This window comes from Rhynchophorus ferrugineus, unplaced genomic scaffold, assembly GCF_030347505.1.
Source record: "Rhynchophorus ferrugineus isolate W39M unplaced genomic scaffold, kcgeb_rfMv2 rfM1, whole genome shotgun sequence".
In the NCBI taxonomy this organism is placed as follows: domain Eukaryota; kingdom Metazoa; phylum Arthropoda; class Insecta; order Coleoptera; family Curculionidae; genus Rhynchophorus; species Rhynchophorus ferrugineus.
In genome coordinates, this window is record NW_027472580.1 from 14082676 (window position 1) to 14108560 (window position 25885).

Consider the following 25885-nt stretch of genomic DNA (forward strand, 5'->3'; position numbering starts at 1 on the left):
AGTAAAATGTATTTTCTTATGCGACATGATGTTCCTTATGATGAGCACATTTTGCTAATAAAAATAAGAAATTTGTCAAATATGTAAGTTATGCTAAGGTCATAAAATGTCATCAAATACTATTGAAGATAATAATTAATGTGATACTGTACACATAAACTTTATTTCATGATACGAAAACGAAAGTAATTTATTGCCAAGTCAGTATAATAATGTATAACTAACAGTATTGTTATTTAATTTTTACGTTAGGATCATCAATATCCCGAATTGGCTGGCAGAGTTCAACGAAGTTGTCTGTTATTTATACATGTAACTGCATTTTGTCTTAATATATGTCGTAAGTTGGATTTAAATGCAACTGTTATACGCTGTTCTATTATTACTATTTTATTGGGTATTTAACCTTTTTATTTTAGTGCAATTATAGCAAATTGAATGTTACTACATCATTCGTCAAAGCAATTATGCAAGTCGTAAAACCACAAACATTGGACTCTTCACCAATTTAGATTCGATACCAATTGATAGAAATTACACTGAATTATATTTATACTATTAAAATTTTTACAACAAACATTCTACGCTGTCGATTTTAAATAACTGATTAAATTAAATGTAATTTCAAAATACTATGGTTTATTATTTGAAACATTTTAACATTTAAAAGTAAAAAAATATTACTTTTAATAATTCCGTTAATACAGTACAAGTGTATTACATAATTAGAAATTAATATTTGGGGAATGTAAATAGAAATAACCGCAAAAGTATTAATGAACTCTATTTTAATCGATGGAAATATAATTTACGAGAGAAAAAAAACTGATACAAATATTCTATGTATGTGGAATATGTATAATATGAGTTATCACTTGCAGGAAAAGACCTTGGAAATGATAAACAACAAAGGAAGTCGGCTCCACCCGATGACTTTAACTGGCATTCTTTGATTTGTAGAAAGAAAATACAGAATTTTAACAGCACTGGCTATGAAGACTATATTATTCGAAGAAACAAAGTGAATGGTGTGATGAGCGAGCCGTCGATAACTAGGGATTTGGTTTATGTTAGAATATAATTAAACCCTGACTGTCGTTGTGTATTGCCGTTCAATAAGTCGCCACATATTTCCGTGAAATAAAATAGTTTTTAAAGCAAAATAAAAGTTTTTATGGTTTTTACCATTCACATTTCATAATTCATACAACTGAATATTTTTTATAATTGTTTTAATGCCATGGATGCTTCACCAACGGGCCTCTATTAAATGAATCATGTTCATGTTCACTGAGGTAGTATTAATCGGATCCTCTTCATGTTCACTTTACCAAATGAAGAAAAGTCGAGTATAGAGAGAAAACTACTACTGAATATGTTACCGCAGCAATACACTAAACTATTAAAATCGTACAATCGTAACAGCCACAATGTTTAGAGTAAAACAAAAGGAAATCTATTTACCAACGTTACACATGTAATATATTCCACATTGAAAATATCACGATAGCTACATTTTCTTGCTTATTTGCTGTCCGAACCTGGAAAATAAGTAACAGCCAAAAGAATACATCCATAACGTAACAACGCAAGTATCTTGGAATTATTCTTAACGCAAAACTTCGCTGGAAGGTGCATGTTAAAAAGAAAAGGAAAAAACTGAAGTTGAGATATAGGAAAATGTATTGGTTAATTATAATAATATCTCAACTATCAGTACATAACAAATTATTATGATACAAACAAATATTAAAATCTATATGCAATCATGGGGATGTTTCGACAAAATCAATATAAATATAATACAAAGTTTCCAGAACAAAGTCCTAAGAAGATAGTCCGCCCAGATACTATAAGACTGATTATTTACAGCCTTCAGATGCTAACTGTCACTCAAAAAAATCAGAAGAAAAGGAGAGAGACACGCCATCATATTAATATCTAAATATTACAACCCTTGGCTAACACCAAAACAGGATTCAAAGAATAAAACGATTTGATTTTGTATAGTGTAGTGAGGTACATTTAAAAGAAAAAAAACAGCTGTGTTAATACATAGACATTATTACATTAGAAATTAAGTTAAAACCTCTAGGTTCTCCTAGATATACACCTACATTTAGCTTATTAGTAACAGTAAAGAAATATATATTTTTAAATGTTGACTTTAATCTCTGTGGAAGTGTTGGACGAAAAAAACGAAAAAATGACATATCTTCTTTATCTCTTGCTGGTTCTCTGTTTTGATTTCAAAACCAAACCGTGAAAAAGATAATCATAACCTTTTAAAATGTTAATATATATCTTAGCTGTGTATATAAACAACACATCAGATGCTGTAACTTTTTGAGTGTTTGTAATGTAACTGAGTTCATTTCATCACAGGCATCTAGTTGAGACATTTGGCTCGAGAAAATAATCATTTAATTTTTCATTCGTATTTCTTTTTTTTTCAATTTTGTCACGAATTAGGAAACACTGAAAAAAATTGAAAATTATCTGAATAAAATCATAGTAATTGAGAAAAAGGCACTGACTTATCAGAGGTTTAGGAGAAAATCTTCAAAGAGAATAAAATGAGAAAATTTTAGATTATTTTTTTGTCTCCTTGTATCTTTAGAGACTTATTAATTGTGCTAGGAGGATATTCGTGCCGAGAGTTTTGTGTGTTTAGGATTACAACAGGTAATGGCATTAGTCGACCACAAAATGGTTCTAAATCATGGTGCCAAGCCTGTTTACTTCTTTCGCGACCTCCCATTATCGTCTAATGTAAGTTTATTGATCTACTTCCCCTCCTATCCCTTTGCAAGGATTTTGGATTTAACAGAATTTACCTCACTCCACGAATTTCTATCCGATTTTCAGATTCTTTATTATGTGATATTTTCTTGGTAAAAAATGACTATTGTATATATTTAATCTAGCCATTTTTTCCCAACTGTTTTAGTTAAGACCAAAGCTGTGTTTCTAATTGATATATAAACTATGAACAACGCCACTATTTTTCGTTTAGTAATGTTTACGTTACTATTTTTAAAATAATACTATCACTTCCAACCCTTTATCACACCCTACTGTTAACATTAATTATAACCCTATGAAAATTTAATAAGTCATTTTGATTAAATATTATTGTTATTCTATTGGTATGCATAAACCACTGTTAAATAACCTAATCTATCTGTTAAATTCCATGGATTTGACGTTTATCTACAGTTTTCCATTAGTATTATTGAGTTAATACAGTTAACAAAGGAAAGCTAAAAATGGTATTTTCGATATACTTCCTTTTTGTTGTTTGATTCCCATCAAGAATCCATCGAACACTTTTAAACACTTACGATGCTACTCTGTCATATTCCAATTGTTGGTTTTGATGAATGATGTCCAAGTATACTTTGAAGCCATAAAATTATTCGAAACACTAACTACAAAATATCAGCTATTTGAAATAGCAATTACAAATTACATTTTTAAGAAGTAAACGAATTACGAAAACCAAACATGTGTTTATATTTGAATTACGTATTTTAATTAATTAAGCCTATATATTAATTTTAAAGGATTTACAACATATGGCGTTACTGTATATTAAGTCGCATTGCGTACATTTGTAACTAAACTTTTTGTCAAAGCATCACTAAATCGCATAAGATTTCAATTTAATTTGAACAAAAAGGCGGCTGAAAATCTTCGAATGCCATGTGAAGCTCATGGAAACTATGTTCTATTAGTTTTAACATATGAATATTGAAAACAAAGATCCGAAGGCATTACTCGATGAAAACATACTTGGTAACATTACAATAGGAAGTGCGAAGACCTTGCTTCTTCTGATTACTATTTGTTCCGACATATGAGTCGTGACCTGTCTGAGTAGCGCTTCAGTTCTTGATGAATATACCAAAAAATATATCGATTTGTGGATAGCCAAAATGATTTTTTACAATAAAGTTTCAAATCAAAGAAATCCTTTAAATTAACTAACTGAAATACTGTCCAACCCTGAATAAAAAATATGTTTCCAACACTACACGTATCAAAACTTATATCCCTTCGTATATAAGCTCGAAAAGAAAAATTAGAAACCCAACCCATCCGACATTAAATTATCAAAGAACACCGATCCAAACCCTCATAAATATTTAACACGTTTCAATTAATCATTATTCCCTGTTCGGGCCAGTTGTGTCACCGATTCATCTGTGTTATACAATTCGTAAAATGTGATCGGTTAATGAAACTTTCACGGTTTATTATTATTATTTTTTTAGTGCCAAACAGGTGGTTAGCAGAATTTTTACACGCTCACAGAATCATCGGCCGTAAAAAGTAGAATGATATGTAGCACTAATAATGTGTTAGTCACGTGGTGAAAGAGGGGTCTTCTTTTTTTTCATTCGGTTAAGATATGCTTTTTTTACGAAAACGGTATTTATTTATTGATAATGCTGTTAGTTTAATAGCGATAAACATAATAGATAAATGAAATGAATGTGTAATGAATTCGTTACCACTAGATGAGATTAAAATTCTATTATTTTTGAATTATTTTAAATATTTATATTAAATGGGATTTACAAAAATTTATTTCGTTTTTTTTTCGCACAGACATATTTAAAGTATGCGGTGAAATAAAATATAATCGGATTATTTATATGTCCAAATTTACTAAGTTCTCTTCGGAGTTATCATCCTTTAAACAGTTGTTGAATTTTATTTCTGAAGTGATCTTTAAAATCTTCTTCTATACGGTTTTGATCTTCTCAATAGGCTTAGAAAGGAACGGCTTCAGCCAGAGGTCCGACAGAGATAAATAAGGCAAACAAGGCGGTTGCTGAACATAATGCCATAAGTTCCATAGCTTTTTGTATCTATTCTTTGGATTGCTGCAGTTTTTCCTTCTTTTTAGATCTCTCCCACCGCAGGTAAACGATTGGAAACAGCATCAGACATTCATTCGGTAACATTCATCAAATAAGCTGCTAAACTATCTGAAAGTTTTTGGTCCTACAAGTAGTTCTTTGACATTGACACCAAAGGCAGTACTTTAAAATCAAAATCGACAATTGAGATATGACGAAGTAGCACCATCGTACGTCTCTAAACATTTTTGATGCAGTTCGGCATTAAATATATTCAAATCAAAGAACAAAAATTATGAATTTAGAAAAGTCACAATTTCACTAATATATATCGCTCACAAAAATACACGCAAGCACATAAAACATTCAAGACTATTAATGATATTTAAAAAATCTCAATTTTTAATATGTAGTGTTCGTATTTTTATTGCAATATGAGGCAGGACGGCAGTATACACGATTGATTCGTTAAATTTTAAATTTAAAAATTATTGACTACTTGAAATTGAAGCCTCACACTTCACTTTTCAGTATGCGTCATTTTGTCAAAATTTGAATGAGTGAGTGAGTGTAAATGAATCGTATTTGAAGCAAATTTAATTTTTTTACTTCAAATTTTAAGAAGAATCATCTGTGTGAAGCTTAATGGCAACCGTGCTCCATGGCTTTCATGATGTGAATACATTGTATGTGAATACTACTTGATTTCAATGTTTCAAAATTGGTGATTTTGACAAAGTTAGACAGACAGTGGTCTAAACAGCCAGAAAAGACAGAAGATATCAATGGGGATCATTATTTATTACAAATAACCTATTTTAGAAAATCGGCTTGAATACGAGCAAAGAGACAACAATGTTATTCTTCAGCACGACAACGCTCGACCACGCGCCGCAAAACCGCTGAAAACATACTTGGAAACATAAAAATAGTGCTACCCTACCTTTCCAGTATTCTCGAGACACTACTTTTTTGATTATTACTTGTGAGTGATACCGACATGTGAGTTATGTCTGAGCAGCGTTTCAATTAATACCAAAAATGGGTCAATTCACGGATAGCCTCAAAAGATATATCGTTCTTTAGAGATGGAATCGGCGTTGATCTTAAAAATGGAGAAATATAGCGCATATCGATGGACAATAACGCATGAGCTGAAAATCCCCCGACCTATCACATGAATGGAGCTAGTTTTATCACAATCGTCGTTTTTTCACTTAATACCAACCTTCGAAAGAAAGCTGTTAAAATTTCACGATATTCTACTCATAACTTGTGAGTTCTTGTGCATAGAGTGACACTACTTTTGTTATATTCAAAACAATGGATTAAAAACAATTTCGTGTTTTAGTTCTACACTGCTTCTTGATGGAAAAAAAACATCGTTCGAGTGAAACAATGACTTTAAAAGGGCTCCCCTTCATCAGAAGCAACAATAAAGCGTTGGTTTGCTGACTTAAAACGTGGTGGTAGAGACACCGATGATGCAGGATGCAGTGGACTTCCAAATGAGGTGGTAACACCAGAAAACATAAAAGAATCCACAAAAAGGTTTTGAATTAATGAAAAGTGAAGTTGCGTAAGTTAGGTAACATCGTAAATATATCAAAAGAACGTGTTGGTTTTATATTGCATGAGCATTTGACTATGAGAAAACTCTGTTGAAAGTGGGTGCCGCGTTTGCTCACTGTTGATCAAAAACAAAATCGTGTTGATGATTCTGAGCAGTGTTTGGCCATGTTTAAACGTAACAAATTGAAATTCTTGCATGAAACTCGGATCCATCACTTTACACGAAATCAAAACGGTCGCCATCTGAGTGGACAGCAACTGGTGACAGGTCATATTTTCTATATATTATATTTTGTTAGTTTACCATTATCGACTGTATGTTATGTAATTATTAGATGTTATTATATACTTTATTTAAATATTACATTGTAACCCGGCCCTAAATAGCCCAACAGGCTGATTGGCTTTTAAAATTTAAATAAACAAACAATAAATAGAAATAATCGTTGTAATAATGATTATTAAATCAAGTAGGCTTCTCACTCTAATATTTGTCAGAAAATTAATCTTATGATTAAATTTATCAATATCTTTGAGGTTTTGATATTCCCCAATTATATTAACGACTTAATCTCATGAAGGAGCATCGCTGGTTAATAAACCCTGTAGATCAGAGAACTAGACTATTGGGGAGTGGATGAGTTTCTGCTCAGCCTTTCTTCTTTTTGCTGTCTTTTATGTCTATATTACTGTGACCCAGGAATCGCGAGTTGCTGTCTAAGTAATTCTAGCTTTGTATAATCCAAAAGGGTGTTTGACGCTCTATTGTACCTGACATCGATCACACAGTGAAGGGTCTCTTCCCTTTAACAAGAGTTCATGGGTCAGTTTGCTATGGCGTATTCGCAATCGGGCAAGGGTGCTAAGTTGGAATCTTCTGAAAAAAGAACATGAGGAACTCTTCATGATTTTGCGTGTCATCCTTGCGCAGGGGCCATGCTAATCTTCTCTGCATCATTCCAATTTTAGTAACAGGCCAATTGAAAAGTCCCCGACACATAGGTGGCGCTGCTAGAATAAAATCCTTATGTTTTTCGTTAGCCCTAACCCTCAAAAGATGCGTAAATAAATTTGATAACTGCCGGATCATTAGTTTGTGAATTATAGCATTTTGAGTGAAGCAACTTTTGTTATTGTGAAAAAAAAATGGATAAAAAGGAATTTCGCGTGTTGATAAAATATAGCTTTTTGAAGGGAAAAAATACAGTTGAAGCAAAAACTTGGCTTGATGCCGAGTTTCCGGACACTGCCCCAAAAAAATCAACCATCAAGGATTGCTTTGCTAAGTTTAGACGTGGTGAAATGAGCAGCAAAGACGGTGAACGCAGTGGACGCCCAAAAGAGGTTGTTACCGACGAAAACATTAAAAAAATCCACAAAATGATTTTAAATGACCCTAAATTAAAACTGAATGAAATAGCAGACCCTCTAAAGATATCAACTGAACGTGTACATCATATCATTCGCGAATATTTGGATATGAGAAAGCAATGTGCAAACTGGGTGCCGCGCGAGCACACTTTTGACCAAAAACAAAGACGAGTTAATGATTCGGAGCAGTGTTTGAACATGATCAAGCGTAATAAATCCGAGTTTTTGCATCGATATGGGACATGGCTCCATCATTTCACTTCAAAGTCCAATCGACAATCATCCGAGTGATGCACACGATGAGTCCGCTCCAAAGCGTGGGAAAACGCAACAGTCGGCTGGCAAGGTTATGGCGTCTGTATTTTGGGATGCGCATGGAATAATTTTCATTGGCTACCTTGAAATAGGAAGGACCATCAACAGCGAGTATTACATAGCGTGATTGGACCGTTTGAAGGACGCATTTGAAGAAAAAGAAAGTGCTGTTTCACTAAGGCAATGCACCGTGTCACAAGTCAGTGAAAACGATGGCAAATATCCATGAATTGGTCTTCGAATTGCTTCCTCGCCGACCGTATTCTCCAGATCTGGCCACCAGCGACTATTTCCTGTTCTCAGATCTCAAAAGAATGCTCGCTGGGAAGAAATTTTCGTCGAATGAAGAGGTGATCGACGAAACTGAGGCCTATTTTGAAGCAAAAGACAAATCGTACTACAAAAATGGTATCGAAAATGGTTGGAAGGTCGCTATAATCAATGTATCACCCTTGAAGGGAATTATGTTAATTAAAAAAAAACTAATTTTGTCAAAAGATTTTGTTTTACTATGGTAGGCCGGGGACTTTTCAATTGACCTGTTACATGTCAAGCCGAAGCGAGTACGGTTCTGTAGAATTATTAGTGTGTTCTGTGGTTCCGAGTACGGTTCTGTAGATTATTAGAACAACTTACTACAGAAAAAAAACGAACAAAACGATACACAGCACGCTCTGCATAAATGAAGCCACTGTTTACGTTTTAGGTATGGTCAAGGTAAGTAACATTTTTAATGGCCCTCGTACACGCCACCAGCCACCAACCAACCTAATTTAAAAATCGGTCATCAACAGCCTCCAGCAAAATCAAGTGTGCTATTTTTAGCTTGACCCGCATAGAATTTACCCCGGTTTTTCAATTAACTGGAAGAAATCTATGCGGGGGTTTCTGTCTAATTCGAGCCGGTGTAACGGACGAACGGCTTGCCTCATATCCTACCGTGTGGCTCGCAAATGAGGCGTAAATCGTCTATAATTAATGACGAATTCGAAAAATCCTTTCCCCGATTAGCGTTACCCCATCGTTTACATGACGGATACACGCGATTTTTTTCTCTCTAATTAGATCCGCGGCGATTGCGGCAACAAGGTTCTTTATGGGATATTCGATATCGGCGATGGATTAATTAACGGTGGAAAAAGCGTTCTTTTGTTTCGAGTTGTTTCCACGTACTGCCTGATCGAAATTGTTTGTTTAGGTATCGTTAATTGCGATGCAATAAAATTTCTAGTGAGTACTGGGTCGCCATAAAAGAATTTCCGTTTGATAGTGCGAAGTAAAACTTATTTGGACACGGTGAGTGCATTTTAATCGACCATTTTACGTTTGGAGAACATCTGGTCCTAACCATAAAAAAAGTGAAACAAGTTCAACATTAGGTCACTTCAGGTTATACTAAACAAATATTAGGTAAAGGGGACTAGATTGAAAACATATGAGAAATAACGAACTGTCATTTCTTAATCAAATGTCAACTCCCTTAAACTTCAAATATAGTTAACACCATTTAAATCTGAATGAGATCAATGAGTCATCTGAATGGAAATTTCTGAATTAATCTGATGAACTTAGAAGCATCCCAAAGACAATACCATCATTCCGTTTTTTAAGCGACTTTAGAAAAGTAGGAGGTTGTATGTTCGGCTATATATATATTTCTTATGAATGTTTACCGATTTCTCCATAAATTATGGACCGATTTTCAAAATTATTTTTTATTCGAAAAAATGCACATCCAAGATGGTCCCATTGGAACCTAGTTAGGATCTGATGGGGGAATGAATTGATAATTTCAAAGGCATATATATTGTTTTCATCTATTTTTTATCTAAAATAATCAGATATTGAGGTAGAATGTTATTGCTGAACTAATGTGACCGAAAATCGGAAGTAGTTTAGTGTAAAAGTCAGCCAGTTTGCTTTTTAAGCACTAACCGTATCATATGAGATGTTGAGCTCACACGCGGAGCTCGCGGATTCGATTCCTAACAGGGCAGTAACTTCTTTTGTTCTAGTTTGTTTGGGACATTTGTCAAATCACCTAGCTGCATCGCCAAGTTTCCAAAAATGTTTGATGAGTTTCAGAAACAGATTTCTTCAAATCATCTTTTGATGTTTGATTCGATCTGTTCCTAAAGCCCATCAAACACTTTAAAAAACTTATGATGATTCTGATCTGACTGTTTACCAAAAAATACAATTTTGGGCGTAAAAATATCAAAGCCATAAAATTTAACAGTTAGATTAGATAACTATGTTAGTTCATTTAAGTCTAAACTTACTTTCGTGCCATTCTGTTATAATACCATTTACCATTTTTAATAACCAAAAAACTAATAGAAATGCAGTGCTCTTATCTAACAATGGAATATAAAAAAAGTAATTTTCTTTTGATAACAATAATCTACGTCAAAATATTTTATGCAAATTGGGTCATATTTTATGGTATTAACCAGAAAACAATAAAGATACTGTTTAATTCTTGAATATTTGCATTTTTCTGTCATAGCACCGCAAATAACCTTATATAAGTTGTGTCAATAATACATTTTCTAAAATAATTATTGCATGATTATTTAAAAAAAGAAGAGAAAACAATAGAAACCAATTGGCGGTTATATTTGTATCTCGGTTATATGAATATTTTTATACCAAACCAAACCTTCATCATACATTATGTAACGCAAATAAAACGGGTTGAGTTAAAAGAGAAAATAGGAAAAAGTATCTCAGATATCAAGGTGTTTTTGACATTTGAACAGAGTTTAATGATTCAATTCATTTTAGATATTTTTTTGGAAATTAAAAATAAAATAATAGCCACTAAAAATGAAAATTGAATCGAAATGGTCTAAAATTCCTGCTAAAAACAACTAAAACTTGTAGTATGTCGAGGGATCATGACCTTTCGATTGACCGAGCACCCTGATGATTGGCGGATGTACCATAAGCAATAACCTTGACCATAAATTTTTGGGACTTATATTAGACTCTCGCCTCAGCTGGCTCCCTCATATTATCTATGTAAGGCATAAATGTTTAGTAAATATCCACATTGACCAATTTTCATTGGGGCGCTCATAGGGTCACATTACTAAATATTTATAAAGCATTAAGCAAATTGGAGTATGTCTGCCAATGCTTCATCTCCGATGCTCTTACTTAAACAGATTGAACCCAATTCACAACTCAGCTCTTAGAATTTCCTTGGGGCCTTCCACACTCCACACTAGCCCAGTAGACAGCACAACATTTAGTTGTGCGATAGTTATGTTCGCGTTGGATCCCACACAATTTGACAATCGCTCAAAAAAATCTCGTGTCGATTGGTACAAAGAAATGCTTAATAAATTCAATCGCGGTGCTTCGAAAGACCTTTATAAAATCCTGACAGGTGACGAATCATGGATATATTCGTATAAACTCGAAAGTAAGCAGCAGTCGCCTGTATGGGTGTTCCAAGATGAACCAAATCCAACAAAAGCTGTTCGCGCACGAAGCACTTCTATGAAAATGTAAGCCTGTTTCTTCGGGAAAACTGGTCATATTGCAACAGTGCCTCTAGAGGATCGTAGAGTAGTAAATTGTGATTGGTACCCAACCATTTGTTTGTCAGAAGTCTTCGGTGAAATAAGGAAAACAAACAAGAGACGCCGGATTGTTCTTCATCATGACAATGTGAGCTCTCACACATCGGCTCAAATAAGAGACTATTTGAGCACTCAAAACATCGAATTGGCACCCAATAACTTCTTTTTGTCCCCATCCATGAAGAATAAACTGCGTGGTAAACGATTTTCATCGCCCGAAGAAGCTATTGAAGCGTTCAAAAATCATGTTTTGAAGATAGCTCATTCGGAATGGAATAAATGCTTTAAAAATTAGTTTAAGCGTATGCAAAAGTGTATCGATCATCGTGGCGAGTACTTTGAAAAGCAATAAAAATATATTCGCATCTTAACTATTTGTTTTTTCCTATTCCCGAAATATAAATAGTGACGCTCGTATCAACATTTTTGTAAAGTCGATTTATATGTAGAGCAGTGTATATTGTATAACCCACAATAGTTTTTCCCGAATCCCATATAATCGTTTTGGGTGTATTTATAAACACATTACATGTATTAGAATAACTAATTATACACAGTTTAATCATAGCAGTGGTTTATTAAAGAATTTGTGATATAATATACGGAAGTTCCCATTATTCAATGATTCAAACACAGTTCGTCATCATTTTGCCACATAATCGACGACAATTGTATTCAGGAAATTGAGGATTTTAATGATCTTTTTTCACAACCAATTTATCACATATTGTTTATAAATTTAGAAATAGTAAATTGATATTTAATTTATTTCGTCACTAGCAACGGTATTTAAATGTCCACTCGCCGGTTCAAATGTCAATAATCTCTTTACTTATTCTCATTGTTCGTATTCCATTTTCAGAAACTCTGAGCGAATTCCGCAATATTTGTCACGAATTGCTTATTATGCGAAAAATGCGAGACATTGTACCGTTTTATGGTACTATAATTGTTGATTGTGAAGAAATATGAAGCCTTCCAAGGATTAGACTGTCTCTAGATAATACGAATTACTATGTGCAGCTGTGAAGCTTCAACAAATACAAGTTTGTAATCAAAGAGATTATGATTAATTATTAAGATGGGTACTATTTTAGTCAACATGGTGATAACTGATAAAGTAAAACATATTTCGAAAGATGTTTGTCAGGGTTTTTTGCAACTATACTGTATGTCAACATTGGTTGATCAAATATGTTTCACCCATAACATAATTTTGCTTGCAAGAATTTATTTAGGATCATTTCAAACAATGAGGTCTTCGTGATGATTCTGTCTTGAAGATTTAGTTCCTAAAGTGTCATCTGTTTAAAATCCTCTTCAACCCACTAAAGCCACAATTCAAAAGAGGCATTTTAAAGACTTGAATTTCATCAGTCACAATAGCTAGCAGGTATTTTGTCAGGTCTGATGACGGCATTATCATATAATCCACTATTATTCTGAACCTTTTTACTAACATATTTGTAATTCTTGAACAATAGTTCACTTCAGTGTTAAGTTTTGAGCGCAATGTCTATCAATTGGTTCATGAATTACCCATAAAATACATTTGTAAGAATTGATCTACCTCTACGAGTGGTAACAGAGCTCCTAGGAAGTGATAAATTTGTCCGAAAAAAAGTATCCGAAATTGTTTAAGATTCTTTAAACATATTTCTGATACAAATTTGAATGTTACCAAAAAATGTTATATATAGAAGTTTTACTTAAATAGGTAAAACCGAGGAAATATTTTGCGTGGCCCGATTAATGTTGGCTCTGAGACCACTTTTTTATTGGCACATTTGAATTGGGCTACAAAGACCTTTGATTGGCTCATTTCTATAACACGATTGTTTGTTTCAGTTTGTTCATGACGTCATTTTTGTGTGCCTGACATAAAGTACGATCAGCATTTTTGTGTCTTTATTATAATCACTAATGTTTGATTATAATGTATCTTCATTCTCAAAAGTGTTGTGTATCCAGTGTATGTGCGGAAATAAAATACCAGACGTCGTTTTCCTTGGAAGAAACAACCCAAGTTAGCTAGATTGAGGATATGTGTGTGACTTAGCATTGGTTTTAGCTAGTACGTATACAATTACTTATATAGAGCATTAGTGTTCATATATATTGTTATTTATAGAAATACAACAGAAAAAATCATGAAAATATTGCCCACATTTTAAAAATGTGTCCAAATTAGGCCTTGGTAAAATTACATTGAAAGTAAGTATGATTATACTACATGAAAAGTTTTTGTTACTCTTTAAAATTTGTTTGTAAAGTTTCATCAATTAAAAACTTAATTATTTTGAAGGAGTTCATTTACTTGAAACAAATGTATTTTGGTTAAGATACTTATAATTAATATTTTGGCTTAGGGCTTCTTAACTGAGATAACCTTTTCAACAAGGATGTTAAAAAAATACATTAATATCAAATAAAATAATACAATTTGTAGACCAACAAGATGAGCTTGATTTTATAGAAAAGAGATCATCATGCTTGTTTTGTTATACTGTTAATAGATCCTAAAGCTGTCTCTTTATCTCCTCGATTTTACTAATAAGAGCTCGGCAGTAATTTCGATAATTGTCATATATTTTAATTTTTTGTTAATGTTCTTTAAAGTATTATTTTTGATATGTTTTCTCCATTCTGAAGTATATCATACAATGTAACGGTTTCAATTATCCGTTCCACAATTTTCACAATAACGTAAAAATAATACTATAACTTGTCTCAATACATTTTTATGTTGAACAAGTAAGTGAAATATTAACAGACACAGACTTTCAGTTGTGCTGCTCTGCTTTGAGTATGAGGAACAAAATGATAGAAACTTTAATACCTTTTGTTTAAATCGACAGCACTAAAGAAATATGAAAAAGGGAAAATGCTATAGACAATTTGGATCATATTTGCCAGATATGATATATTTTCAGTTAGATTGCGGCCTTTTTTATATTTACATTTAATTATTTTTTGTTTATATATTTATATTTCAATATTTTTTATTTATATACATTATATATACGCATTACATACTTATATTTTGGTTTTTTAATATTTTGTAATATTTGTATTCATATAGAATTTAATTGTAATAAATTGTTTTGAAAAATTACATTTGGATTTTATTTAAAATTTAATTCGTCAGTAGAATGTGACGTCAGAGGTTGGTCACGTGATGCGTATGAAATCTACTTCTTTACAGGTGTCTGTAATGGTAATTTAAAGTAACCAATGAAATGCAGTGAAATAACGTTCTCAGCGCCATCCTGTGTAAAACACGGTCAGTGCCAAGAAATTATCTTCAATGTTTAATACATTAGATGCTCTATTTGTGCTTTGATAATAGGGTCGGTAGCTTTAATCAGTACTCAATATTCTCAGACACAAAATATTTCCGAAAGCACCCATAAAAATTTGATAAGCAACACAAATTTAGATCCTTCGTGACAGTGACACATTGTACGGAAAAACAATATTGTTAATTTTACTACCTTTCTCGCAATTATTCTATATTATCTAACTATATAAACTTTCCTTGGATTTCCATAAATAATTCAAAACCAAAATGAGCCAAATTGGCCCAGCCGTTCTCAAATTTTAGTGAGACTAACAGCAATTCATGATATATATGTGTACAATATATATTTGTTTATGTAAGATAATTGAAAACCACTTCAAATATCTTGAATATCCTAAATAACAAGTATACAACTGACAGATAATTGATAAAAGGTCATTATACAAAATAAACAAGATATAATCGTATAAATATTGGATATTTTTACAATTAAAAAAATACTTTCCATCCCACCTAATATAATAAAAATATTTCTCAAAAAATCTGCAGTTATTAATTCTTGACAATAAAGCGGAACATCCAGTTTTGCCCAGCTTGCTCTGAAAGAAATAGCTTCATATTTTGCGGATTTTGCACACTTGTCAAAAGGAAAAAAGACCAAGCATTGTTCAATTAAGAAGAAGACGATATTATGCCGGGGATTTGAACCGGCACTCATCCAACTGGTTTACAAAACAACTTCGACAAAAATCAATACAAAAACCTCAATAAATAACATCCAAATCATTTTTAATCCTCATTTTATAACACACTTTCTTTCGAGACTTGGAGACTATTAAAACATTTTTAAAACATTATTGAAATAATAATAATATGGCTGTTGTTAATTCTTTTAATTTTATAAAAGGTTTCGTTGGTGTATACAATATATTTTAGAGAATTTACTATAGATACTTTCAATTTAATGAAACATTTTCAATCAAATATATTATATAATATATTTGAATAAAACTTGAACTATTTGATGCCACATTGTCGATTTCAACATGTAAATATTATTCCAATTAGGACCAGTGATGTAAAATTAATTTACTTTCATAATCTCAAAGAGTGGAAGTGTTCTACTTCAACCGCCATATTTACCAGACATCGTGTCTTGTGAGTGTGAATTCAAGTCAATTCGAAAAATATTTATTTTCTTCTAATTTGTATTTGTTGGAAAATTACAAACCACTGCAATGGATACCGAATATAAACAATAGTTGTTTTTAAATTAAAAAATACTTTAAAATTAAACACCTTTAAAAATCGATATATTAAAAAGGTTTACGTAGTGTTGTCCTATATTATATTACTCTAATTTAACCTGAACTTTATCTAGAATATTTAAGGAATGTGGACCACTGAGAAATGTAAAACAGCATTTTTTCTTTATCTTTTGGTTACTGAACTTGAAAAATACATTGGTCAAACAAAAACAATAACCAATCTCTACCTGACCATAAGCGAGCAAATCCCTTTCAACTGATAACGAAATTTGTTCCGATTCTGTTACAAGGGGGTTACTAAGATACGAGAACACAAATATTATAGCGGTAATAAGGATGATTTAGTACCTCGTAATATTTTTAAGCGTAGCAATGTAAATCTACTATGTTAATCGCTGGAGTGATAAGTTAATTACATCAATAATTAAGTACCGTGATATGTGACTTTGTTTGAAAAACTGATATGTAAAAATCAAATATTTGATTAAATAATCTTTGTTTATTCCAAGCCCTGAGAAAAGTCATGAAGCCTAATACTCAAGTTGAATGAAATACTTTGTTCCATATTACATCTTATTGTACATTAAAATTCAACTTAAAACAAATTATATTCAAATAAATAAGTGTCAGTTCGTTAATTTGTCATTATTATTAGTAACTACGGTTGTTTTGTTGTTTCATCAAATATAAATGAATCATCGTTGTCACCAATATGTTATATCATCAAAATTACGTGTTAATCAATGAAATACATTTCTTAATACATAATTATTGGTGATTAATCTTCATGAATCACTCTATTATGACAGTATATTAATGATATGGAAAAATAACCTAAAATGTAGTTGAATTTTTAAATATAAAATATAATACTATTTCAATGTTATTAGTATACTTTACACAATCTTATAATAATAATTTAAAAACTATTCACTCAAAATGATTAAGAGAGAAAGTGTACCTTTATTATAATTTCATTCATTTCTATTCATAATATCAAATTAAGGTTTTTTCCGTAAGTGAAAGAATGAATACTTTTAAAAATAAGCCAGTAAATATTAATATCCCAGTCACTGTTAAATTAAAAGAAATAAACTTTATGCTATTACTGTAAAAATATAATAATTTTGTTTGTAATTTTAGGATATGGTTATATAAACATAAGAATAATATTGCTTAAAAATTGATTGATATCAGTTGGAATATATTCTTAATTACAATGATTTTATTTTCTGAATATTATCAATGAGGCAAAATAATAAATGTAATAAATTAAAACGCTATCATTAAGCACTTAAGACTCTTATTAATTAGAAACTAAATACTAAAAATAGTTAAGAACTTATTTATTTTAATTTCTATTATTTATATCCATAATATCAATTTTTTGTTTTTTTTTCCTTAAGTTAAAGAATGAATACTTTTAAAAATAAGTCAGCAAATATTAATATCCCAGTCTCTATTAAATAAATAGAAAAAAAAACCTCATTAGTTGAGTTAATATATAATAATTTTATTTTTAATTTCAGGATATGGATATATAAACATAGAAATAATATTACTTAAAAAAATTGACATCAATTGGAGTACATTCTTAATTACAATTTTTTTATTTGTCAAATAATATGAATGGCTCAAAATAATTAATTTTAAAAATCAAAATCCAAAACACATTAATGTTAACAATCTTTGTATAATTAGAAACTACCGATTCAAAACGAACGCTTATTTATTATAATTTCTTTCATTTCTATTCATAATATCAATAAGGTAAGGTAATAAGGTTTTTCCCGTAGTGAAAGAATGACTATTTTAAAAAACAAGCGACTAAATATTAATATCTTGACGATGGGAATACTTAAAAGATAAAAACTTTAATGTAGTATTTAAAAAAATATCATATCAAAACAATTGTTATCAACTTACTTCTTAAATGTGGCCTCGTATTGTTTGATTTCTTTCCTGGAAAATTCGTGGAATTCCGTAAAAATATTCACAACCCGGTATTTAAACCTGATTTGCTCCCCGTTGTCCAAGGCATCGTTGATCTCCTGTCTTCTCACGAGGACGGAATTCAGCTCGGAATCGGCGGGCATTCTGCTCGATGGGCGAACGAAGAAAACAAAAACAAACACACGACGAATTCGAAGCACGTGAATTTAAAGATTGGAGCTTGGTTTTCAGGTTGCGCTATTGACGGTATTCGAAGGCGGTTTGATGATAGTCGCGTGGCATTGGTGAGATTTAAACGCGCGAGGCGACGGAATGTCGCGCGCAGTCGCAACTTTACAATTCACCCTTCGCTGGGTAGGAAGTGATAGTAATATGTATGCTAACGTGTAGTCAGGTATTTACTGAGGCTTATAAACTAAAAAACTACCGTAACATCAACGTACAATTAAACTGTAACACTTAACAAGACAACAACCGCAATTATAAGAGGTTATACTGACAGTTACGCTTATGTATTTAATTTAAAAATGTCCAATAGATGCCACTGCAGGGGGTACAAAATAATCATAAATAGGTCCATTATTCTATTTTCTAATTAGTTAATTTTTGAAATGAGAATTGTTTTGACATTGACATCGTTGTCATGTTGACATGTCATAGTATTTTTTGCAGTATGAATTAATTTTACGCAAATTAAATTACTGGATTTGAGGTTGTATGGAAATATAACGTAGAATTGTCTCTTCTGTCTCATCCTGGGGTTACCAACTTCTTTGAAAAAAATAATGAACTAGATTATCAAGGTAAAATAGTGTTGTTAATCTCATAAATACATAATTTATACTTTTTGACACATGTCAACAATATTTTATCCTTCGAAAGTTTAATAAATCCTCTTTTAATTTACTATATGAACGGTCTATTCCTCTCTTCATGCTACTTCATATTCTTACTGAAAATACTCTCAGTGAAAGATGAAGTGATGCGAACAGAGAGTAAATGAGAAATACTAATCATTTCTTTTTTATGTATCACAAATAGTTCTGTAATTAGCCACATGAGTATTTTGTTTTACGCATAACACTAGAGATACTTTATTTTTATGTAAAGGTATAACATATATTTACCAAAAATATCTAGGATATTTTATCTGAAAAATGCAAAATAGAGAAGATATTTATTGTTATAAAGTATGGTTGATAACCGTAACAGTGTGTTTTGAAAACTTTTATCGTTTGACTGTGTGAAATGTGATATGAAGAGTCGTTTATAAACATCTTTCATTTTAAAAAGAAACAAGAGAAAATAAAACAATATGTAATTATCAATATATAAAAATTTCAATAAAAAAAAGTTATAGTTGACAGCTGTCGGATCATTAGTTTGTGAATTATAGCATTTTGAGTGAAGCAATTTTTGTTATTGTGAGAACAATGGATACAAAGGAATTTCGCATGTTGGTAAAATATTGTTTTTTGAAGGGACAAAATATAGTTGAAGCAAAAATTTGGCTTGATGCCGAGTTTTAGGACACTGCCTCAGGAAAATCAACCATCAAAGATTGGTATGCTAAGTTAGACGTGGTGAAATGAGCACTGGAGACGGTGAACGCAGTGGACGCCCAAAAGTGGTTGTTACCGACAAAAGACAGAGCAGTTTCAGATAAGATAATAGATAATAATAATAGCAGACACTCTAAAGATATTAACTGAATGTGTACATCATATCACACACGAATATTTGGGTATGAGAAAGCTCTGTGCAAAGTGGGTGCCGCGGGAGCTCACTTTTGACCAAAATCAACGACGAGTTGATGATTCGGAGCAGCGTTTGAAGGTGATCAAGCGTAATAAACCCGAGTTGAAGAGAGAGTTGTTAAGACGATGGATGAAACATGGCTCCATCATTTCACTCCGAAGTTCAATCGACTGTCATCCAAGTGGACTGCACACGATGAACCCGCTCCAAATCGTGGGAAAACGCAACAGTCGGCTGGTAAGGTTTTGGCGTCTGTATTTTGGGATGCGCATGGAATAATTTTTATTGACTATCTTGGAAAAGGAAGGACCATCAACACTGACTATTATATAGCGTTATTGGATCGTTTGAAGGACGAAATCGCCAAAAAACGGCCGCATTTGAAGAAAAAGAAAGACAATGCACCGTGTCACAAGTCAGTGAAAACGATAGCAAAAATCCATGAGTTGGGCTTCGAATGGCTTCCTCGTCCACCGTATTCTCCAGATCTGACCCATAGCAACTATTTCCTGTTCTCAAATCTCAAAAGAATGCTCGCTGCGAAGACATTTTCGCCGAATGAAGAGGTGATCTCCGAAATTGAGGTTTATTTTGAAGCAAAGGGCAAATCGTAATACAAAAATGGTATCGAAAAGTATCACTATAATCCGTGTTTCACCCTTGAAATGAATTATGTTGAATAAAAAAGACTAATTTTGGAAGAAATATGTTTTACTATAGTAGGCCGTGGACTTTTAAATTGACCTGTTAGACGTATACATTCATAGATATATTCTTTGAATATTTCATATTGTTCTTCATTTATTATGATTAACATAAAATCTTATTTCTTTAAAGTAGGGTAGATACTCAGAAACTAAGATTATGAATTACATAACACATCGGTAATTTTTACCTTATTTATCCATTCTTCAACACTTATAGCGTCACTTTTATGTTTTGTAGCCGTAGACTTCAATTGGTTTGCTTGCTTATGAACATTATATAAATCTTTATGATATTTCTATCTGATTGTAATAACTCTCACCTCTCATCCTTTGATACACTATTATGAATTCCTGATTGACAACGCTCAAATTTAGAAGTGATAATATGTTTACAAAAATAGGAAACTCCAGTCCTAAAAATCTTCAACCGAGCCAAACTTCAATGTTTCTCGTTCAATTTTAATGCTGTGGATTGTCTATTTGATACCTAAAATATAATTAATTTGGTATAAAATTGAATCCAATTTGCAATGTGTGTCAATTGCATATCTCTGTACATATTAAAAGTGTTATAATAGCTTTTTTGACAATATTCACAAATCAATGATTTATCCTTTACTACTTACCAATTATAATTAAAATATGAACATTACAAGAACAAATAAACTATAAACTACTAAATTTTTAACCTTACTAAACAGAACTCCTACCGGTATCAGGTTGAAATCCAAAATACCTATTAGAGTTCGTTGGATTCTCGATTGCTTCTAAATGGCAACGTCGGAAAATCATACGGAAACTTCATCATTTAGGATTCTCCAGAAATAGTCACAACTGAGTTATTAGAGGTTATACTGACAGTTACGTACGTTTATATATTATAGATACCACTGCAGGGGTATAATTTTTAAGACATGTTTATTTCACAAAATAATCCATAGGTTCACTATTATATTATGCCTCTTTAGTTATATCTTAATTAAATATACTGTAGTACATTACTGTAGTGCGAGGTGAAATATATGATTTAGTAATTTTAACTGGGTATTATTTTAGCATTAACAACACTATCATGCTTTAAATTAACATACTAAGAGATCTTTGAACATTTTTAGTAGCATTTTGTTGTGATATTATCTAAAATACTGAACTGAACTGAATGCTGGATTAGAGGTTGTAGGGAAGAATAGTGTACTAGTGTAGCATCCTAAAGTAGTGATTATTTACTCTCCGTGGGGTTAACAACTATTTTGAGAAGTCCAATAGATGTAATAGAAAAAAGTATAGCGTTGGGAACTGTCGATTGAAAACAGTAGAAACAGTTGATAGTCGCAAAACAGTCGAAGCAGTCGACAGTCAAAAAACTAGCGACTGAAAATAGTAATTACTATTTGCAGTCAAATGGACGGTTCATCTGTTTTTGTTTGTTCGTGATGTCAGACGAAGATGTACGAATTCTTTCCTGTATACATTTTGTTTATATTTTCCAACGATAGTATAAGCGAGACGGAGATGTACATATTCCTTCACGTACGTACAACTTTAAAAAAGAAAAGGAAAAAATAATTACTGGATACTATTAACATGCAATTAATAATTTAATTTTAAAGGAAGTAGAGTTACTTTTATATTTGAATGTTCTGTGGATCTGCAAAAAGGAATGGAATAATACCCCACAAATAAAAATAAAATGAAACTTTAACAATACCTAAAAACTAAAGATGTACAATAACCATACATACTAAATAAAAATTATACAAAACATATACCTAATCATAGAACAAAATCTAATCCGTGACATAGTTAAAAATGATCGCACAATAACTACTAGAGCTCTTTTAAATAAACTAATTTGTCGAATAAAACTAGTAGAACTAAAAAGTACAAACTAAACGTAACTAAAAGTACACGACTGAAACAGTCCTTAGTAAAAAGTAGTTAATTTCAGTCGAAAGTTCCCAACGCTAGCTTTTAATCTTTTAAATACATAATTTAGATTTTTTAATACATGTTAACATTGTTTTGTGTTCTTTGAAAATTTCAAAGTTAATTCTACTAAGTTATAATAAATTTTTAATATAATATATGAACGATCTATTGCTCTCTTCATGCGACTTCAGATTCTTTACTAAAAATAGTCTCTGATTGAAAGCTGAAGTGATTGGAGCAAAGGGTAAATGAGAAATAATAATCATTTGTTATTATGTTTGACAAATAGTTTAGAAATTAGCCATATGAGTGTTTGTTTTAAGTATAACTATGGAAATACTTTATTCTTATGACAAATATTATGTTATCTAAAATAATGTAAATATATAGGTTATGTTATTATGAAGTGCGGTCGGAAACCATAACTGTCCGTTTTGAAATATTGAATTTTTTTCATTATCAATCGTTTTGGAAACTTTCATCGGGTGACTATAATTTATGGGAATATTTTAGAGGCCGACATTGTTCAAATAACAATCGACGTACATTTACACAATTAGTCACCTGTAATTCGTGATATTGTAGTGCAAATAATAGACAATGTTCTACAAAATTAAATTAAAAGAATGGATCAACCGTGGCATCTATCTTAAAATTGTTTGTCATAAGTAATCCGAAACCATACTCTATTCAGTCATACTCTAATCATTTGAATCTATTGACGGCTTAGTGAAAAAGAAACCAACATCTAACCTACCCAATAAGTTGAGAATGTGATTTTTCAATAAAAATTATTTATTTTGCACAAGCACATATAATATTTAGGGTCAGATGAATAACAAATATTTTTCAAAATGGTTATTAGCTCCAAAAATTACTAGTCTTTTACACACGGTTACAAAGTAATAGATCAATATACTAATATTTAATTAATAAATCTTCATCCCTTACTGCTCCTTAACATCCAGGAGGAATTGATTCAATTACTGTGTTTATCAATTCTGTTAAATACGGATTGTCATTCGAAGCGTTCGGCAATGTGCTAAGTCAACAATTGATTCCATAGATTCTCCATTGGATTTAAATTTGAGCACTGCGATAGCTATGTCAATATAGACCTGTTCTTTTATGTAAAAATTTCTTTTATTATATTAACAATCTTATACTAATAGTTATTATCACGTTAAAATTTTCAAACTGTTTTTTATATTCTTTATGATATTTAGATATATAAAATAATCCATAATATTCTCAGTATATGCAATTGGTACCACTTCTTAGCCGGGAAATCACCCTCAAACCAAAAAATATTGCCATTACCATATTTTAAAAGTTAATTTTTTATTTCGGATTATATATTTCTTATTTTGATTAGTTGTCACTAAAACAGTCTTCAAAGTTACAATTATTCTTAATTTCAATTTATGGGTTTTGTTACAAATTTCAATGGATCTTTTCTGAAGGTTTCTTGGCAGGTTTAGCATACGAAATGTGTCCCCATAAGTATTTTAAAAATATATTTAATCGATATTAGATAAATTATATCATATATTATATAGATTATAAAAAATTGAAGAGTTTTTATTTATTTTATGTCAACAGTATACAAGAATAGATTTTTTTTCATTAATAACAGGGAAGAAAGTTAAATATTTACTCCCTCTGAGAAGTACAAGCGCGCCCTCTATAACCTCGGGAGGAAAGAATTTCTTACGCGTATTTATACTCGTAACTAGGGACTATTTATTCTGTCGCTACAACAAATTGTTTACCGCTGTCATTAACGTTGCTAACTAACTCTAACCGTAAAATTAATCATCAATGTTATTTTGTCGTCACTCTATTCAATAAGCCAGAAAAAATTAATATTACGTTATTATCTAATGAATCTACGGACGAGGAAGTTGTTATACGAAATTTTGATGCAGAAGCGCGATTGATAATAAATACAGATACGTTGCCGAAGAAGTCCATTGATGTCGGGGGCAGGCATTAAAATATGCTCATCAAAATTTAAAGTTAAATAAATAAGGTACTTTCAACCGGTTATGAAAAAAATCGTAAACACCACACAGGCCAAAAGTTGAAATCTCGGTCCTGCTCGTCATGATTCTTTGGTCTTTGTGGTGTAATATACTATTTACTGAACGTTTTGATTAATTTGGTGGTAGAAGTTAATTTTCTATATCTTGGAGGTTTTCATATTTCATCTCTAGAATCCTCAAGTCAAAATAATAATTTTGGTTAAAAACAATTGCTTAATGTTGGTAATGTTAACTTGCTTCGCTTCCAAATTTGTTTATAATAAGTTGTTTTCGATATATTTAACCAGGAATTTAAAGTTGATGCATCAACATTGCGTCATCAATTCAGACGACGTGAGATCACTATTATTTTGAACAGAATATACCTCTCGATTGCTTCTAAATGGTAACGTAACGTAAACTACCGAAGTTTACCGAATTAGGATTTTCCAGAAATAGCTACTACTGGGTTAAAAGAGTTTATACTGCCTTAACTCCATCGTAATGCTGCAACATTTCCCGGCATCTTGAAAACACGCACATATAACTTGTTATTCCCAAGAAAGAAGCGAAATCGTCTCCATCTGACTACAGAGCCATCAGCCTTCTCAGTACCATTTCAAAGCTTGCCGAGAGGGTAATACTCTACGCTCTCAATTTCACAAAGGACAACAACATCATTCCTAAGGAACAATTCGGCTTTCGCGCTCACCACTCATCTGTCCATCAGGCTACCCGTCTGGCCGCACACATCCACCACGCTCTTGACCAACGTAAAAAGCTTGGAGCATATTTAAACTAAAAATAATACGTAACGCATCAAAATCACTAACATTTGAAGGTTATGTTGTTGACAGTTGACAATAAAGCAAGAGACATATTTGTACAACTAATACAAAACTATAAGTTTCTGCTGATTTAAGTGTAATACTCGTATTTACTTTAATGTATGGTTCGCATAAATACTTTCTGCCACTGTGATAAACTTGGTTTATCAAGTATTTTATTTTACATATATTTATAAAAACTTATCAGGAGCATATAGTACTAAAAGCACTTAACCAAATTTATTTTCTCTAAACAACATACGTTAGTTATGTATACACAAAGGGTATATGTAAAAATTATATAAATTATATTTGAGCTGTGCTGTAAGTATACTCTGATATTTTGCATTAGTCATATTTAAATTGTTACATTGAATTGACACTTGTTTAAACAATAACACA

The 25885-nt window shown here is 31.6% G+C and overlaps 1 protein-coding gene and 1 non-coding gene across 2 annotated transcripts in view; both read right to left on the reverse strand.

Annotated features, from left to right (window-relative positions):
• Swip-1 (EF-hand domain-containing protein D2 homolog Swip-1) overlaps nt 1–18512 on the reverse strand; it is a 30564-nt gene extending 12052 nt beyond the window's left edge. Inside the window, exon 1 of the mRNA XM_076417343.1 lies at nt 18212–18512. Within this exon, the coding sequence (XP_076273458.1) occupies nt 18212–18381 (170 nt within the window). The 5' untranslated portion in view covers nt 18382–18512. The remainder of the gene's footprint in view (nt 1–18211) is intronic.
• On the reverse strand, nt 7327–7431 carry LOC143189384 (U6 spliceosomal RNA). The gene has a single exon (XR_013003843.1). It is a non-coding gene; the product is annotated as a U6 spliceosomal RNA (small nuclear RNA).
• Nucleotides 18513–25885: the final 7373 nt, after the last annotated feature.